The sequence below is a fragment of the Camellia sinensis genome, chromosome 12, assembly GCF_055761805.1.
Source record: "Camellia sinensis isolate YWXY chromosome 12, ASM5576180v1, whole genome shotgun sequence".
Taxonomy (NCBI): domain Eukaryota; kingdom Viridiplantae; phylum Streptophyta; class Magnoliopsida; order Ericales; family Theaceae; genus Camellia; species Camellia sinensis.
Window position 1 is genome coordinate 17,865,854 of NC_138972.1, and position 20,174 is coordinate 17,886,027.

A 20,174-nucleotide genomic window follows, 5' to 3' on the forward strand; every position below is an offset into this window, starting at 1 on the left:
TTTTTGAGACGGTGTGTGTGCTACCGTCTCAAAAAAAAAAAAAAAAAAAACTATATTAAAATTATTAAAAATATGAAAAAAAACCTATATTAAATGAAAAATAACTATAAAAAAAAAACCAATAATTACATAATAATATAAATACATACATAAACAAAAGTTGGCAGATAATGAAAATTCATAATGTTGTTCCATTCATAACAATACACAAATAAAAATTCATAACAATAAAAATTATCCCACTATATAATGTCGCATAATACATACATAATGTTGTTCACAAATCTAAATAACGTAAATCAAAACCAAAAGTTTTCATCATTATTCTTCCGTGGGTTACAAAAATAAAAGTTGGTCATAATCTTTACACGCTCGCATTCCACAAGAAGTAAACTGCTACTCAGGAAATTTCTGAAAATAACAAAATAAAAATAATTAATGACAATATAATGGTGTTAGTATTTTAATTACAGAAAAACATAAAAAATTAACTACTAAATAATGCCTTTATCTTCTTTTTTTTTCCCCACCAAAAATATAAAAAGAAAAAAAATTATTACGAGAGATTCCAAATTTGTGTCCACGCAACTTATCGTTTCACAATGTTGCATTGGGTTTTGATGTAATTTGCAATTGTCTACTATCTTTCAGTGGACAACGCTAGAATTTGAAAATTCCATAATGCAATAGCAAACAAGACCTTGGAATGTGTATATATATTATAGAAACAAATACAAGTAACAAGGTTGTCCTGAGTCCACAAGCATAATCTCACAAGCACAAATGCCAACTTCTAAAATGCAAGGCCAGGCCAGCAATGTTGTACACAACTTGTGATTAGCACAAGCTTAACATCAATTTTCTCATCTTCTAGATTGAAATGTATCTTGCAGATTTACAAATTGAATTTAAAATAATAAAAAAAACAAATGAAAATCAAATGAACATTTATCGGCATAATGAAGAATGGGCATATATACAGTTACCTATCATCTTTGCTGCCTTCTAAAGTACTCTAGATCTTTCAGTTGAGCTTTCAAGAATGTGTGCTCGTGCTGCATCTTTTCTAGCAAGGTCTCGATCACATGCATTTCGTCCTTGAGATGGTCAATCCACTTCTCCATCCAAGCCATCGTTTCAGGCATTCGTTCGCTTAAACTACACATGGTACTCATGTAATCGGGTTGAGGAATCAATTGGACTTCTTGAGGTCTACTTAGGAGCATGACTATGCTTAGCTGCAGCAAATGAGGAAACCAAAAACAAGTCCTAAGTTTGAGCATAAGAAAAAGTTTAAGCAATATGGAGAAGTAACAATAGTTAGTTTTTTTCCTTCTATAAAAAATGTCATGAAAAACAGTTAAATAAACATGAGCAAAAATTGAAATAGTAATAATATAGTAATAGTAATTATAAATGGTCACTGATAATCTTGAACAAGGAAAATGGATACGGATAGGTGGGAAAATTAAATCCTGGTAACCAGCTCAAAGACAGAATGGAGCACATAAAAAGAAAAAAACTAGTCTCACCAAGCAAATTTGTCCTACATGTGCAACATGGCAGCTGCCGTACAATAACTAATAGGGGGAAAAAGGTTAAAAAAATATTAAGATAACTATTTTTGTAATTCTCATGTTTGAAGCTCATTAATTTGTTCAGTTCAACATGAACTCAACTTAACAATCTAAGAAGCACTCTGGGACTAGATAGAATCCAACTAATCCAGCTCAAGCCAAGATCAAATGAAGTAGGAATTCACTGAAACTAATGAGGAACCCACTAATTGGTTTGGCCCGGCTCATTTTTACCCTACATATAAGGGTTACACTCTTCGTGTGTGAACATATTTAAGACATCCTCAATATACTTCACCCCCAAACTAAACCAGGTATATTTTCAAACAACAAGGACAAACTAAATTCCAATCAATATTAACTAAGAGGCAAGATGGACTTTCTTGCACACACCACAGATTTCCAGTCATGTTCAACAACTTATTCTAGCATTATGGCAATACTTATTATTAAAATATTGAAAGACTATTTACATCAAGTGCGCTCCTAAGACATCCTCAATATATTTCACTGTCTAAACAAGGTATATTTCCAAATACACTGCTGGAAATTAAGCTTTTAGTGGCGTTTAAAAAACGCCGCTATAGCTATCAAAAACGCCGCTAATTGTTTTTGTGACGTTTAGTACCAAACGCCAAAGATGCGGCCGTCGCTGTAACTTTATGACGCTTTAAAAGCGTCGCTATATCAGTATAGGCGGCGTTTTAAAAAACGCCGCTAAATGTGCTTCAGAATGATGCAATGACGTCACTCCACATTTAGCGACGTTTTAAAAACGCCGTGATAGATCATTTTTATTTTAAAAATATAACCGTTAGTATTCTACAGTGGCGTTTAAAAACGCCGTTATAACTTCATTTTTTTAAAAAAAATTAATAATAAATTGTGCTAATTCTGTGAGATTTAACCCAAAAAAAATCCCTTTTATAAAGATGAAAAATATACAATATATTGACTAAATTTAGGCAAACATAATACTAGATCAATTCATGCTTCTCAATACGCAAAAATATTTCAATTCCAAGATGAAATAAAGTTAACCTAGTGGTAAGTTGAAAGTTATTACAAAACAAATCGGCACAAAAGATGCAATTCAAACTAATTATACATACAAGTACTATGAAAGCATCTACTAAGAAACAAAAATTCCTGGGTTCTATAAGGAAGATGATGGTCCTTTGTTCACATCTCAGCATGGTTGACACATCTTGTGCTGTCACCTACCAAGCATTCACCAAAATAGGTGTTAACAAGGACAAATTTACCACACAACCAGTAAGTACAGAGAATACAAATGTAGTTGCCTAAACAATCACAGTAGTTATCAACAAGAAGTTAATAATCTAAAATGAGATCAAGACACTAACCTTAACAAGAAGGCTGCGGAACCGTGACTTAACCCAACCCACCATGTGGTCTCTGTTACCTATGAAATACACATAAAAGAATTAGCCTTATTAAGTCTCTGTTACCTATGAAATACATAAACACACACACACACACACACACACACACACACACACACATGTATATGTAAAATTTAAAGTGCCCCTATCTAGCTATGATACAGGTTTCGGCATCAATTGAAACATGTCCAATAGCAGTCTAACAAAATCATGTAGCCATCTAAAAGCACTAAAATAAATCTGAAACCCTAAATGTTCAATTTTTCTTTGTTTTCTCCAAATTCTACTTCCCTTTTGTGAGGAGGTGGGTTCCTTTTGTTTTTGACTCCATTTTTATGGGAAAAAAAAAAAGAGGAATCAACACTGAGATGATAAAATTACAAGCATTAAACACACCAATATCACTTCAACCACAAGTACAGGCAGATGGTTTGGACCAACAAAACAAGGAATATACTTGAGAAAATCTTAATGTGAATCCACATAACCCTTCCACTTTCCCAACTAATTTTTCCTTCTTTTTTTCTTCCAAGAGATGCTTGAACATGTAGAATTTTATGAGACATTAAAATTTGGTTGGAGAATGGTTTACAAGGTTTCAAATTCCTCTATAGATTAAAATCACCCAACAATAGTTTCTGAGCAAATAAAGCCTTATGCCTCTGCATGAATAAACATTGGGTACAAATGGAAAATCTACAGCATTGGTATAGAAGAGTAAGCATGCCCATCACTCGTTGTACATAAATAAATGTCTCAAAAACTTGAATGCCACTAGCAATTCATGAAGAAAAAAAATATGGAAGAATACTGTAGTAGGATGTGCAACAAGATTCAATGCTTACCCAATTTTCAGTATAAGGACAGGACAAGCAAGTGCAAGTTCTGTAATTAAAGCATTTTGTACAGTCACAATAGAAAATAAATACTCAAAGAATAATCAAACAATTTGAATCATGGCAGACTCTACCAAGCAACTGATGGGGAGCCATCTCCCCATCAGCTTGCCAAAAGCTTTTGATTTTTTTTTTTTTAATGGTAAATGTTTTACTTAATAATCAATTGACCCCAACAAATCAATGGTTGAATGATTGCTTGATAATATATATAGAAAATGATGTGTTTGACACTATTGACAATGAATTTATCATGCAAAAATTTCAAAAAATGGCACCTCATTGAATGTAATTGTAGAAGCTTACATATTTTTTTGATTTGTTAAGACACTAGTATTTTATTAAAAGTTTATTTTACTTGAAGTTGAAGAAGTTTAAATTTTAATTAGTTTAATTTTTTTTTCTCATAAAAATTGGGGAACTTAAGTTTTTGGAGTGAACCCCATCCTTATAAAAACCTGGAGTCGCCACTGATTTGAATCCAATAAGATTTTAAAGTAAATTGATGCTTAGATTACATACCCAGATTTTTCTAAATTATTAGTGTGTTTTTGTTAAACTTTAAGAGAGGCTAATATAATTTATTATAAAATTAAAGAATATATATATATATATATATATATGAAAAAAGACAACGTTTATGTGTCTAGAGAGCACAAGTGTCATAATTATGATAATAATGACATGATTTCAAGTAAAAAGATATATGTGGTATGACAAAAACAATAACAAAACTCCTCATACAGGTATATATGTGACGCTGAAAGTAGTATTTCACGTTATAGATACATATCGGCCTGGGGATGAGGAAACCAGAGAACAAGTTCCAAAAACTGAAGAAGAAGGACATGACAATAGCCGCAATTTGATGGTTAGGAGTCAAAGCCACAACCATCATTCCATACATGGAGAAGTAGGTAAAGCACATGAATATGAAGTAGTAGAAATAGAAGAACTTGACTGCTGTCCATTCAAAGCCAATCATCGAGTAAAGGAGAAAAGCATAGATAAAGGTCTGAATTACAACATAAATTGTTTCTATGGCCACCTGTAATAGAAAAAGTACCGTGTAAATATTGGATGTGGGAGACCATATATACACATTCTTCTTAGCGAAAAGAAGAGAGAGATGTGATGTAATGTCTTTTATCCTTTACCTGAGCAAATGCGTAAGGCAACTCTGAATACATCCTAGCTGCCCTTTCACGGTAAAATACTGTTCTCTCAACTGCTACAACAATTTGCACCGCATTAGCATTGGAGGCTCCAAGGAAAAGGACAGCAGAATAGGTAGCTCCAAGCAGATTAAGCAAGTCTTGTTGTTGGTGTCTGTTGACCAAAAATTATACAATTGATCTTCATGTTAGTATTGACGTCAATTGATAATAATAATAATAATTACCACAAATGTGATAACTAGAGTGTAAATGCCAAAATTATAGACTTGCATTTTGCTTCCTTTGCCCAAGAAGATAACACCAAAAATAATACCGATGATAATTGTCATGAAGAATCTGATAGCATTGTACTGTGAGTTCCTCCAATATGACCAGTGTTGTTTCCAGAAGCAAGCCAAGCATTGAGTTAGTAAGGATTGCGAGTATTTGGTAGGGAAGTAGAGGTCATTGGTACCTGGTGCTGGAGTGCTTAGTTCCTTGATAAGTTCCTGATTTCTCTTGGAAAAGAAAATCATGAGAAATATCAGCACGCACTCGGACAATGAGAGAGAGAGACAGTGATAAAGTGTAAAGGACTCAGTACTGTCTATAAACATACTGGTAGAGGCCAGAATTGGCATAAATTTCTGCAAAGTCAACATCAAGTTGTGCCTCAACTGAAGTAGAGCTGACGTCCAACATCCAAGTAGCTAGATTGTAACCCTCAGTAATCTTAGGAACCCCCTGGAACAGCCTTCAGGAGAAGGTATTGATTCATCATATTTCGAACTTTCAAATTGATAATAGATGACTCTTTAGAAACTAGCTATGGAGGAAAATGAAAACTGACCTCAAAATATTCAACAAGCTTGTGAGAATGGCGACCGAGAGGTCCAGCATATATCACATTCCCTCATCTCTTCATCAATAGAAGCTGCAAGGAAGAAAAATTCGTACAAATATATGAAGAATGCAAACTCCATATGGAGGCAAACTCTTAACATATTATGGAAAGAAGGACAAACTCTATCAAATTAAGATTGTGGTTACACCGTCTGATATCTGTTAAAGAAGCTAAATGTTAAACTTTGCAAAATGGTTCACAAACGGAGGAACAAAAGAAATTATCACTCCTCCTAGGGATGTTGGGTTCACTTTTGGAAATTATTAAATGGAGCATTGATATCTCTTACAGTTTTGCAGTGATACAATCAGGAGTCTGAAACGGCGTTTCGCGACACCCCAGTCTCATTGTGCTTCCCATATGTGTTCTTGAACCCTGTATAAAAATAGAAAGATGATGGTTATTAATTTGCTATAACCAGTGTTTCTTGCAAAGGAGTAGCTCAAAAAAATGCAATACAATGCAAGCACCTCTGGCATGAAAATTACAACAGGATTGGGTGTCTCGTTGTCAAATTCTGTACTATTTGCCTTTTCCCAACCCAAAACCTAAAACATGTGATGAAAATAAGGTTAGTACATGGTCTGTCACATGAAACATGTCAATCTATTGGAAGGAAAGTCACTTACAGATCTAGCATACTCAATAACAGAAATCTGCATGGTCAAGCAAATCCCAAGATATGGAACTTTATTTTCTCTGGCATACTTTGCAGCTAGCATCATTCCTTTCACACCACGATCTCCAAATCCACCAGGAACTAAGACACATGCTGCATTCTGAAAATGTTTGGGTAACCAAATTTGTATGATTTGGTGAAAATGTTCTAACTAAAAAATTAATGGCAGTCCTACTCAATACTAGCTTAAGAACAATCAAGATGGTCATTGCTTAGGTTTGAACAAATAGTATGCTCAACACTCAACTATCAAAAAGATTAAAAATATAATAAAAATAAAAGGAAGTAAGAAAAACATGCATCTATAGATAACATGTATCCTGGTATAAAAAATAACATGGCGTGAACGGAAGAAACATGAAACAGTGAAACAATCACAAACCTATTTATACCAAATTCCAAACAAATCAGAAGACTGCTGGGAAAGAGGAAAATCAGAAGATTTGGCCATATAGCCAACAACGAATACAAAGAGGTTAAAAAATTCCCAATAATGTTCTTCTGTAATCATGAAAATAAATAATGTAAATAGAGACAAATTATGTGAGGTGTGTGTATATTCTTTGTTTCTTCTGAAAAGTACTCAACTCAACAAATCAATATCCCAATTATTTGGGGTCAATTATTTCCTCCAATTGATTCTATTTGAAGTTATATCCTCAATTAAATTTAAGTTAATCATGTTATTTCTTATCACCACATCTCAGGTTCTCCTCGGTTTTCCTCAATTTTTTTTTTAATCACCCTCCACATGGATCAAATTACTCCTCAATTCACATGTTCAACTTAATAGGAATCGTGCAATCACACAACCATCTTGATACTTTTCCACTTTTTTGTACAACTGGTCACCTCATCCACATAGAACTAGTTTCCTATTTCAAAATCCATTTCTTCTTAATTATTCTATTCTTAAGGAGAGCTAAAATTTCTTGTCTTTAAAAAAAAATGTATTAGAAAAAAAAAATCAATGGGGATGCCACTCATGTAGAAAAAGAAGAAAAAACAAAACAAAACAAAACAAATCAGGAAAAGACACACACGAAAAAATAAAGGCATATATATCACCTCTGATATCAAAAGACTCTACAAAATTCACATATTGAGTAAGGCTCAAGGCAACAATTCCCATGACCCAACTACATGAATGCCACCTGTATATCATGTGCATCTTGAACCATATATGCAACCAGAGTCAACACACAATCAGTCAACAAAAAATTCAACCAATGATCTGGTCTAGAAGGTCTTTAAAAACTTGGTTTTTCATGTTATGTAAACTATGTTTTAAATAATGTGATTCGCAAAACAAGAGAGTTCCCATTTAAATACAAACAAATTATTGAAGATGTGTGACCTATTGGGAAGAAAAATATAAGAACAAAAAGAAGATGCCACACACCAAAAAACTAAGGCAAAAAAGAAGAAGAGAGAGATTCCATAAAACTTACCTTCAATGCCTCTCATGCAGTAGCATGATCTTCTGGTGCCTACACAAGGAACAATGAAATAACACATTGTCCTCAAAAACATTTGATAGAATATCCAACATACAACTAGTAAAGGCCCAATGCCAATTTTGCAGTTTCATCTCCAAGGTCTGAAGCTGCAATCCAGTCAACTGATGGCTTCAATGAACATGCAATACAAGCATGTAGATAGAGAAAAACGTGGGGTGCCATTAAAATAATTCATAGCCACATCATTACTTGAAAGGGAAAAATCGTAGATATTTGGTATATTTACATAGCAGATAGCTTTGAAAAGAAAGAGCATTCATGGTAAAAACAAACACTCATCATCCTATTGTCCTAACAGTTGATGAAACAGAGCTTCTTATTCCTAGAGAACAAGTTTATCAGAAATTTCTTGCCACAAGCCTAAGATCCTACAATCAATTTTAACAGCTTTTTCCTTGGGCTATATTTCGATCATTGACTTGTGGTGGGAAAAGTCAAGAAGAAACTGAAGTGAAATAAGACTTTTTTTTTTTTTTTTTTACTTTCCACTTGATAAATCCATGATCTGAACATAACACTAATTTGTGTTGGTGTGATCGTGCAGGTTTGTCACTTCTGAAATCCCAACTAGAGAATAACAGCCATACTGAACAAGCATAAAGGATATCAAAACCATTCAAAAGCAGCATAAAATGAAATATTTTCAGAAACAAACTATGAACCAACAAACAATTAGCACGTTCAGTGAGAAGAAACAACAGGACATCAACATTCAAATATCAAAACCATTCATAGAATTCACAGGATTGATTTCAATAACCAAATCGACATTGCACCATCAGTTCAGCTTGAGAGAGAGACAGAGACAGAGACAGAGAGAGAGACAGAGACAGTGGAGCTCACCGATCTAAATTGCTGAGATGAACTTCGATTTCGATTTCGAGAGAGAACTTTGAAATGGCTCTGATGAATCACCAATCTGTTTCGTTGAGACCATGCTGAATCTCTGAATCACCGAGCTGAATCCCTGAGATTATTAGGGTTTAGACAGCAGTGAAGCTCACCGATCTGAATCGATTCACCGATCTGAATCTTTGAGATCATTAGGGTTTAGACAGCAGTAGAGCTCACCGATCTGAATCGATTTTGAGAGAGAACTTCGAAATGGCTCTGATGAATCACCGATGTAAGATCTTCGAAATGGCTGTGACTTCGATTTTGAAAGATCTTAGACAGCGCAAAGAGAGAGAGCTCGAGATTTTCATTTTCGCTTATCAGATCAAAATAGCTTATTATATTCAAAATAAAGGTTGAAAAGACGGAGATAAAGAGCGCGTGGGACAACACCATTTGAAGGCGTTCAGAAGCGTCTTCTATTCATGAAACGGCGCCGTTTTGATTAAACGAAAAGGTGACGTTTACAAAATGTCATTAAATATTTGAAACAGTGACATTTTCAAAAACGCCATTAAAAAAACGCCTCCAAAACAGATATTTCTTGTAGTGATAGCAAGGATAAAATAATTTCCAATAAATATTATCTTATGGGGCAAGATGGACTTTCTTGCACACATTGCAGATATGATCCAGTCATGTCCATCAATTTATAATAGCATTAAAGGAATACTAAAACTTTCAAAGATAATTCCTTTCTAGACTGATATCATAACATTAATATATAACCAACACATTAAAATTTTTTCAAAAACAAGAAGAATTGAATTTTGAATTGATATTGATATGTAAATGGCTTGAATTTTTAACATAATACTAAACAACAGAAATTTTTAAAATTGAATTCTATGACAAATCAACATACTACTCTATGCCATTTAAGTCATGTATCATTGCACGAAAAATCAAAATTCAAACTCATAAACAAATTTGCAGGTAATGGTTGAGATAAAACAGAAAACATACCCTATCATTTAGCAAGATGGTTTAAATAACCACCATGGAACAACAACAATGGCGCGAATGAATAAATTAAGACTATATAAACACTTCAGCAGTAAAGCATCTTGGATTGTCTCTAACAAGAAATCCAAAAATGGATCACCCCTCAACCATAATAAGAACAACTATCATCATAAGCAAAATGAACCAAATTCCTAATTCAAATGAAAGAATAACTTAACCCAATTACCTTGAATGTAAATTGGAAAGAAACTCATGAAAGTTAAGAAGTATTTACCTGCATCAGCAGAAGAATCATAACAAGGGTAATCACTACAACTAGTGGAACTTGGCTTTGAGATTTCAAAGACAAATAGAATTTCACCATGGATTCTCTAAATAAAGATGCAAGGGACGTAACACCATTCGACATCCCATGCAAGCGATCACCAACTAGTTGGTTAACATCCTCAGAATCAGGCAACATCTGTCACATCCTTGAGTCGCTTACTCCTTGTGACCTTTCCAAAAGTTCCTTGGTTTTTTCTTGCCTTTCTTCCCGAATTTGATCATTCATAATGAGGACAACTGTAGGACCAAAAAAAAAAAACAATAGGAGAAGCACTCTTATTATCAGTATCACCTAAAGCATGAAAAATATAAAGCAGTAACTAGTTATTAAAAAAATTGCCACTTTTACAAACCTACCTTCTTCTTTCTCAAGGTTCTTTTGCTTCGACAATACATGTGCCTGAATAAAAAGCTAATATATCAATTCATAATAGAAAGTAAAACTCTTGATAGACAGCAAATTCAATGAACATGCAAGAAATGGGAAGCAAGAAGTACATGTTTCATCCAAACCTCTACGGCCCCACACCACTTTCTAGCACAACTTTTGTGAATTCTAGAAGTCTCATTTCAAGGGGCTTAAACTATTCCAAGGACACTACAATTTATGAGAATAAATCCACAATATCTTTCTTCCAAGTTGAGGAAAAATAATCATCTAAGTCATAAATTGAAACTAGAGCACAAGCAGGTCAAAAAGTTCAAGTCAACCTCAAAACAAGCTGTGAGATTTACGAAGATAGACCAGACAGCCCAATCTTAACTGTGTCCGAACTCACCCAGATCTTTTACACCATAAAATTAAAAAGGCCACCCATACTCATGGTGGTATGATAGTAAACCTACATAAAATAGCTAGGATACAGCATAATGCACAATCAATGATACTAAAGCTCAACCTGCTAATATTATCCAGTGTGAGTTCATCGTTGAACAACTTAGCAAAGCTCAAAATTCTCTCAGTAGAATTGTAACTGGCCTTGGTCAAAAATCCACCCGCCACAGATGTAATCACCTTCGCATTCCATCGTGGATTCAACAAAACAATTGCAAAATATAAGAATGTCCTGTTTATTTAAATGAAATGAAATCAAATGAAATCATCAAAATATATTCAGATAGACAGAAAGATATGAGAAATTAGACCGCACTAGGAACACCAGCGAATCAGAGAGTCTCTTCAATCATGCGAATCTGAGCGGATCGATGTTCTTGAAGCTAAAAGCTTCGAGCCTACTATTAATCGCTGCGGTGGTCCCTGAGCAGCTTCTACGCCACTGGAATGAGAGCAACAGAGGGAAAGCCAACGGAGTGAGAAACAAAAGAGTGAGGCTCCTTAACCCCGTCGCTCGACTCCATCGTTTGCCGTGCTCACAGTCGCGAAAGAGAGAGATGGGGATTTTTGATTAAAAAATTAGGGATTTGAGATTTGGGGATTTTTGGTTGGGGGGGGACGGGGGGAATGAGCGGGAAACAGATTTTGGGCTTTTTTTTTTTCGCCACATCAAGCATAACTGGCTCATATGAAAATTTAAGGTAGGTTTGATAACATTTATATTTTTAATTTATGTTTACAAAAATTTTATAAATTGATTTTTGTTTATTTTTAGAAAAATGTAAATTACAAATGCGTTTGAACAAAATATTTAAAGAAAATTGAAAACATAAACTAAAATACATGTTTATCCAGGCCTAAAATATTTATATTTATTTTTTTATTATTTATGACATTGAGATCATACACATTTTAATTGAAAAAAAAAATTATTTAAAAAATTAATTAAAATTTTTTTTGAAAAAATAATTAATTAAAAAAATATTGTTAGTCAAATTTTTAGATTTTTATTTAAAACCCAACGTAAACTCATTTTTTGAGAGAGATGAGTGAAAAAGAGAGAGAAATAAAAATAAAAATAAAAAGAGAAACAAGATGAGCGAGAGAGAGAGAGAGAGAGAGAGAGAGAGAGAGAGAAAGACAGCAAAAAGAGATGAATAAGAGATATAGAGAGAGAAGGAGAGAGAAGAAAGGTGACCAAGAGAGACGAGAGAGCCAGAGAGAATAGTGATGAGTGAGAGAGAGAAAGAGAAAGAGACACACACACACAGAAAAAAAAAAGAGAAACAAGATGAGCGAGAGATAGACAGAGAGAGAGAGAGAGAGAAACAACAAAAAGAGATGAACAAGAGATATAGAGAGAGAGACATAGAAAGAGAAAGAGAGAGAGAGAAAGAGAGAGAGAGAGAAGAAAGATGAGCAAGAGAGATAGAGAGCAGAGAGAGATGAGAAAACTAGGGTGAAGAGTGATGAGTGAGAGAGAGAGAGAGAAAAAAAAAGAGATCGATAATCGAAAGGGAGATCAGTAAATCAATAAGAGGGGGCGAAGAGAGTGAGCAATGCGAGCACAGTGAGAGAGAGAGAGAGAGAGAGAGAGAGAGAGAGAGAGAGAGAGAAAGACACAGATAGAAAGACAAAGAGTGATGAGTAGGGGTAATGACAAAGAGTGAAAGAGATATGTTTCATTTTTATTTTAATGATTTTTTTTTTTTTTGTAGAAGTAAGGGTAATATTTTAATGAAAAATATTTTCCATTAAAATAAAGTTATTTTTTTTTTTGTCAATGAAAAATATTTTTCTGCGGTCCATTTTTTTTTTTTTGTTACTAAAATAGGAGTGGCAAAGGAGAGGGAGTGGCAGTAGTGGTGAATGTGGTGGACAAGAGATGGTGGTAGTGGTGACGATGGCGAAGGAGATTAGTGGTGAAGTTGTAGTAGTAGTAGAGGAGATGGAGTGGCAGTGGTGGATGAGAGGTAATGGTAGTAGTAGTGGCAGTAGTGGTAGTGGTGGTAGTGGAGTGGTGGCGATGGTGGATGAGAGGTAATGGTAGTAGTAGTGGCAGTAGTGGTGATAGTCATAGTTCTACTCATTGATTTAAGTATGGTATTTGTTTTGAGCTTTCAAATCATAATTCTACATCTATTTTTCAAAACTCAATTCAAAATATAATCATTACTTTTCAAAACTCATAACCAAACACATAATTCAAAACACTTTTCAAAACTTAATTCAAATCAATTTTTTAAATATTTTAATTTTATGAGAGACAGATAAAGAAGAGAGATAGAGACAGAGATAGAGTGATAAGCGAGAGAGAGACAAAGTGGTTGCTAAAAGTTTATTTTCTTATAGTGGATTGATAAATCGAGAAGGAGCTCGATAAATAGAGAAGATGAGAGGTCTTCATTAACGTTTTCAGTTGTATCTGCTGGTTGGTCTTCATAGTCACCCATGTCTGTTGGTTCATCACCCAGATCATCACCTATGTGTGTTGGTTCATCACCCATATCTATTGGTTCATCACCCAAATCATCACCCATGTCACTCACATTCAATTGATTGCCCCATTGTTTTCAACCTCAACCGTTTTTGCTAAAGCAGCACCTATATCATTCATGTCATGTTCATTAACTCCACTACCTTGATCCTTAGTCTTATGAGTTCGTTGAGGTCTCTTAGCCACTTTTTGAGAAAGTACAACATTACATCTCCTAGACGCTGTTGGGCGATCTCGAGCACTTTTCACTATAGCTGTCCACCAAGTACAATTAGATGTGTCATTGAAGCCTATCTTAGATAGGTGTCATGACCAATTCTTATTTACCTTCTTTTAATACAATAAACAGGCCACAGTATTTTATTGAGTTTTTTTTAATTTTTTAGCATACTATAACAGGAAAATGCATGTTATAACTTGAATCTAAATGCTTAAAGCTTTGCATTTTGATATGAATTGTAGTTATGATTTAAGCCGCATTTGGGAACAAGCTATGCATAGAAGAAATACAACTGTTCATAAATGTAATTCTTTACATGTTATAGACTACATCTCCTCAGGGAACCACTGAAGTATATAATAGAATGGAAGTCTTGCTGCTAACTGATAAAATCTTATAAAAGAATCAAAAACATTAATCAAATCATTTGCCAAAACCGACAGAGGCTTGCAGCATTATGAGTATGGTAAGTCATACTCAGGACACAGAAGGTGCATGTTTTTAAGCACTGTAAAATTTCTAAAGATGTTTGACATATATTGAAGCATATGGTTTTCTTGTAAGTGAATTACTTTATTTAAATCAGTTCTCCATCTTACATCATGTGAAACTAAGGCCGGTTTGTTTATTGCTGTCAATTGCATCTTGTCTGCATTTATGTAACCATATATTGGTCAAGGGTAGTCTACCCTTTCAAAATAGAAATCTATCTGTTAGTTTTTGTTCAATTGCCAGCACTACTAGGAGTGATATGGTGATAGGTGAAAGTTACAAAAGGATGTATGATAAGTAGTGGGGTAGACCTTAATGTTCCTTATCTGCCCAAAGATATATCCTGCTTAGCAGAATAGGAAACAGGTTTGTTGGCCCAATCCCAATTTGTTGGGATGGCTTCCATCAATTAAGTGCTAGATTGAGGAAAAGTGTCTGGCTTTTAGGGTTTTGTGTGGTTGTGGTTTTGGTTGGTAAAGGGTTTTTTATTTGTGTGGTTATGATTAATTGAAGAGAAAAGATAAATAAATTATACCTTTGATGGTAGATGAAAAATTCTATAGTAGTAAATCATACCTTTGTGTTGAATTTTCGAAAAATTGCAGCACCACTTGATTCGAAAGTGTTGAAACACTTGTAAGAAAAAAGAAAAAAAAAAAAAAGTAATGTCCAAAGAAAAGTGTTGAAGCACTTCAGCAGCAAAATGGATTCAATTGATGTGGAGAAGATGAACACAGTAGATCGACGGTCAGGGAAGGAGAGGTATGAAAAATTAGGTAGGTGTGCATTTGATTGTGAAAATATTATGAATATGGGTAGATTTGGTAATAAGTGGGGTGTCTAAAAAAATATTATTAAAATTTAGGATTTAGGGTTGAGGTCCAAAGAAATGGGGAGTCCAAAGAATTTTGGTAGGTGCTAATAGCAGCACTCTTAAGTAATTTTTTTTATTATAATTTTAACCTAAGATAAAATGACCAGAAAGGACAAAGGTTATAACACACCATTTGTATAATTACCATGAAGGACAATACTAAATATAGTACACATCTTTATTCCCAAACATTACGGACGTATCTTGTCTGTCAAGAATTCAAAAACCCTAAAACAAAACCCAAAACCCTTGAAAGAAACAATAAAAGATATACATATTATTAAAGATTTTGATTGGTTTGAATGATGGATGCATCTAACAACACTGATTTGGAACAATAGAGCAGCAAAAAGGTTATTTTTTTCATTTTTTTTCCGTTTTCGTGTACTCGGGGAGGGGTAAACCGTTTGTATTAGTTTGGTTATACAGAGTTGTATGTTAATGTAATGTTCGACTATTTACTATCGTACAAATTTTTTTTGTTCTGTCAATTACTGTCAAACTTATATCAATAATTCGGTTCATATGTGTCAAACAAATACTACATATCCGGTTATAATTGGTCGAACATATGTGCCATGTTCGACTATATACTGTCGAACAAGTATAATATTTTTTTATTTTTTATTTTTTATTTTTCCAGATTTGTGCATCCACGGAATACAGTAATGTTAGATCTGAGTGTCTTGTTGACTATACAAGTCAATTTACTACTAATGAGACTCTCATGTCGAAAATTAGTTTTTTTTTTTCCCCCCGAATGTTTAATGACTTTGATTAATTTGATATGTAGGTTTTCAAGAGTAAAGAAGAGTTGCTCAGTTGGGTACGGGATGTTGGAAGGAAAAATGGTTTTGTGATTGTCATCAAGACATCGGACTATGGTGGTAGTCATAGGACACCAAGGATATTTCTTGCCTGTGAGAGAAGTGGTCAATACAGAGCTCATAAGAAATTAAAAGCAGATGATTCAAGTAAAAAAATTGTGAAGATAACGGGTACAAAGAAATGCGGGTGTCCCTTTGAGTTGAGGGCTTGTAAATTGATGGCTAATGATGATTGGATGGTAGATGTAGCATGTGGAACGCATAACCATGCTTCTGTTAAACATTTTGAAGGACATTCATTTGCAGGAAGATTATCTGAGGAGGAAATATCATTATTAGTAGATATGTCCAAAAGCATGGTCAGACCAAAAGAGATTTTGGTTACCTTGAAACGAAAGGATGCTTTGAATGTAACAACTATGAAAACCATTTACAGTGTACTTCATAGGAATAATGTTATTGAGAAAGTTGGAAGATCATAGATGCAACAGTTGTTTGGTGAATTACAAAAGCATAATTACATTGAGCGGCATAGGTGTGACAGCAACACGATGACTATCACAGACTTGTTTTCGGCACAACCTGTAAGTTTAGATTTGCTCCGTTCATTTCCAAAGGTGTTGATCATGGATTGCACATATAAGACAAATTGATATCGTCTTCCTCTTCTTAAGATAGTTGGTGTGACATCCACCGATATGTCATTCTCCGTAGCCTTTGCATATCTCCAATTTGAGCGGATTGATAACTACGTTTGGGTGTTAACTACATTGCGTAGTCTCTTTGATGACATTGCTATTCCTGAGGTGATTGTCATGGACAGGGAGCTTGCTTTGATGAATGCTATTGACAGTGTATTTTCTACATCTCGACATTTATTATGTCGATGACATATTAGTAGAAATGTACTGGCGAAATGTAAGAAAACGTTTAAGAGTAAGGAGGAATGGGACAAGTTTATCTCTTTATGGAATTTCTTAGTACTCTCCTCAACTGAGCTTGAATACAATGAACACCTTGCTAGGCTACTTACAGATTTTGATACATATTCTCATGCAATGCAAGACGTGTCTCAAAGTTGGTTAAATCCATATAAGGATAAGTTTGCCGTATGGATAGATAGTTGTATGCACTATGGGAATGTTACAACCAACAAGTAATATATATTTGTCTATCTTACACTATTAGTCATTATGATTTTGATTATTTAAACTTAATTATGTTAATGTTTCCATTGTACACAGGGCTGAAAGTGCACATGCAAAACTTAAACGACAACTTAGTTCTAATCAAGTCAATTTTGAGTGTTCTTGGACCAAGATCCATAGTTTGCTTGAGTTGCAGCATGTTGATATTAAGGCATCGTTTGAGAAGAGTTTAATCGTTGTACAACACCAGTTCAAACCATCCCATTTTAGAGAGCTCCGAAGTAATATCTCCATAACTGCATCAGATCATGTCTTAGTGGAGACTAAGCGAGCGAATGATGCTGGCATTGATGCTTCAGTATGTGGATGTGTTGTTCGACGAACACACAGGTTACCTTGTGCCCATGAGATTGCGGATTACATTCGACAGGGTCATCCAATACCACTTGATAGCATTAATCCTTACTGGAGAACTCTTGAGCTAGTACAAAAGTTGAAAAATGATAAAGTGGTGTGAACCAAAGTTTGATCTTATACTTAAACGATTCAATACATCTGATTACATTATGCAGTTGGAAATTCTGCATAAGTTAGGAGAGATTGCAAATCCGTAAAGTACTTTTCTGATTGAGTCGGATGTGAAGCCCAACCCTCGAGGTAAGGGACATAAGAAGGTAGATGTATCTACGCGTCGAGACCTATATGCATTTGAGTTGGTTTAGTCTGGACATGATAGCCACTCATCTATGGGCACCTAGATCCCCACACAGGATTTTGTCAAAGTACAAACAAAATGGCCTGCCAAAGAGAAGGTACATGTAATCATTTTTTACTTACATTTTTGTTAATGATAAATTACTTGTTTTGTTGTTCATGTGTTGATGCCTTCCCTGTTGAATAGGTATATCAGACTTGTACAACAAATTATTCATATGTTGATGCCCTTCCAGTTGGATTGAAGCCTTACATACGTCTTATCAAGGATGTAGATGCCGATGGCAATTGCGGGTTTAGGGCCATTGCTGGCTTGATGGGGCTTACAAAGCCTGAATGGGGTCAAGTCAGGCGTGATCTCCTACAGGAATTTCACACACATGTAGACCATTACACTCATCTATATGGTTCACATGACAGGATTGAAGAGCTGACCGATATTCTATCATACTTTAAGCCCAATCCAGGGTATCACCATTGGATGACTATGCCTGACATGGGTCATCTTATTGCATCTTGTTATAATGTGGTATTGTACCTCTTATCTGCACAACAATGCCTTACATTCCTCCCCCTACGATCAGTGCCAATATCACAATTTCAACGGCGTGAGATTGCTATTGGGTTTGTTAATGGGAATCATTTTGTCTAGGTATAGCATTATGATTTGTGTAATACATTTATCATTTTGTACTGCATCGCTCTCATACTTAAAGCTTTGTCAATGTAGGTGTTCATGTTACAAGGTCATCCAGTTCCACCGATAGCTACCAATTGGTGCAAGTTTCATAATTCATGTGTGGCTGGATGGGGTACTGCATATAGTCGCCGAGTTGAGCATTTTAAAGAAGTTATTCATTCAGGGGTAGCTACTAGAGAGACATTTAATTGTATTAACCTTGATGAGTAATGATGTATATGAGTTGAGTTGTAATTATGCAATTTAAATAGTTACCGATACATTTTTGTGGATTAGCATTTAAACAGTTGAGTTGGATTAAGCTTTGAGTTAATTTAATGCACATGGTAGTACTTGTTCATTGCGGTGTATCAAATGCATTGGCATAATACTTCCTGTTGATTACCAAAAATAAAAACCATGAATACTTGTTCGCTACAAAACATTGGTAGAGTAATTTTTGTTCATTACAAAACAACAAAAACATCAAAAAGAGTACTTCTTTTCCATTACAAAATAACAAAACAAGATTACCACAAAACCAACTACCTATCATGTACTCGTCTCCTATGATTGTATGTCCGAAATGGAATAGAACTAGGTCCAGCCTCATCAATTTGTTGACCCTGAAGAACATGTGATGCCCTTTCAATGCCTCACATAACCTATCTGGCTCATGAACACTAGCATCATGGCCCGCCTCGATGATAGGATGCACAATTCGTAGTGCATGATTAATACGCTGCATTAAGAACAAATACAATTGTAATTAGCACAAGCCATCCTTAAAAAAAATGTAAACGATATGTGCACAATATTGTCATACCTCAACATCATGCACATCAGATTGACTATCCTGTGCACGTGGGTTAAAACCAGACCGATGTGCGGGGTTCTCGATATATAAGTGTGTGATGTTTGTATACCACTGCATGTAACCATCAACACAATCAGCCGAACGTCTGAGTGGGGTACTCCTCCTCCAAGCAAATAACACATGATTATTCCAACTCTTCCATATCTGATCAAGATACTGATACATCACTGTATATCGGCTTATTGTGACACCTCTAACAGCACGAACAGGGTCAAGTGGCGCAGGTGGGATGGTCTAGACCCTACCAAACTGTCTAAGAACCCTTTCAGGATGATAGGGTTCAACTACATCCAGACACTTCAAACAGTCGCTGTAGAATGTGGTCTCATGACATGGGTGATGTTGACGGTAATCTCAATATGGATCCCAAGTAACCTAAGAGAGAAACACAAATGAAATCATGATGAGTGACATGGAACGAGAACACGTAATTGAACTAACATTAATTGTTATACCTCATCAAATGCCAATATGTCAAGCTTCTTCTGTAATGCCTATAGGTGTAATACCGTTGAACTAGCTTCCCGACGAGGAGTCCATCGATGCACATTAGGCAATTGTATAGTATATTCCATGTTTTAGTGAGGTCTAAATAGCCGGATAAGCTCATAAATCCATGCCTCCAACAATGTCATGTAACCAGCCATCTGTCGAATCGCTGATCTCATGGCAAATCCCAACTGTC

General features: G+C 34.9%; 3 protein-coding genes and 1 long non-coding RNA gene across 6 annotated transcripts; 2 read left to right on the forward strand and 2 right to left on the reverse strand.

The window, feature by feature from the left end:
* Positions 1-160: 160 nt before the first annotated feature.
* Positions 161-11,830, reverse strand: LOC114297027 (uncharacterized). 3 transcript variants are annotated; one of them, XR_014346047.1, is made up of 4 exons: positions 10,684-11,830; positions 10,274-10,526; positions 987-1,238; positions 161-411 (listed from the first exon to the last, which is right to left on the reverse strand). It is a non-coding gene; the product is annotated as an uncharacterized LOC114297027 (long non-coding RNA). The 3 variants fall into 3 exon arrangements; XR_014346046.1 differs by having other exon boundaries at positions 10,274-10,530; XR_014346045.1 differs by lacking the exon at positions 10,684-11,830 and having other exon boundaries at positions 10,274-10,570.
* On the reverse strand, positions 6,181-6,797 carry LOC145804091 (uncharacterized). The gene is made up of 3 exons (XM_082897702.1): positions 6,570-6,797; positions 6,411-6,488; positions 6,181-6,315 (listed from the first exon to the last, which is right to left on the reverse strand). The coding sequence occupies exons 1-3, from the start codon at positions 6,663-6,665 to the stop codon at positions 6,226-6,228; spliced, it is 264 nt and encodes an 87-aa protein (XP_082753828.1). The 5' UTR covers positions 6,666-6,797; the 3' UTR covers positions 6,181-6,225.
* Positions 11,831-15,073: 3,243 nt separating the features above from the next.
* LOC145804378 (uncharacterized) lies at positions 15,074-16,553 on the forward strand. The gene is made up of 3 exons (XM_082898063.1): positions 15,074-15,132; positions 15,888-15,945; positions 16,038-16,553. The coding sequence occupies exons 1-3, from the start codon at positions 15,074-15,076 to the stop codon at positions 16,551-16,553; spliced, it is 633 nt and encodes a 210-aa protein (XP_082754189.1).
* Positions 16,554-18,843, forward strand: LOC145804379 (uncharacterized). Its single transcript, XM_082898064.1, has 6 exons — positions 16,554-16,655; positions 16,746-16,925; positions 17,007-17,227; positions 17,316-17,730; positions 18,121-18,462; positions 18,664-18,843. The coding sequence occupies exons 1-6, from the start codon at positions 16,554-16,556 to the stop codon at positions 18,841-18,843; spliced, it is 1,440 nt and encodes a 479-aa protein (XP_082754190.1).
* The last annotated feature ends 1,331 nt before the right edge of the window (positions 18,844-20,174 follow it).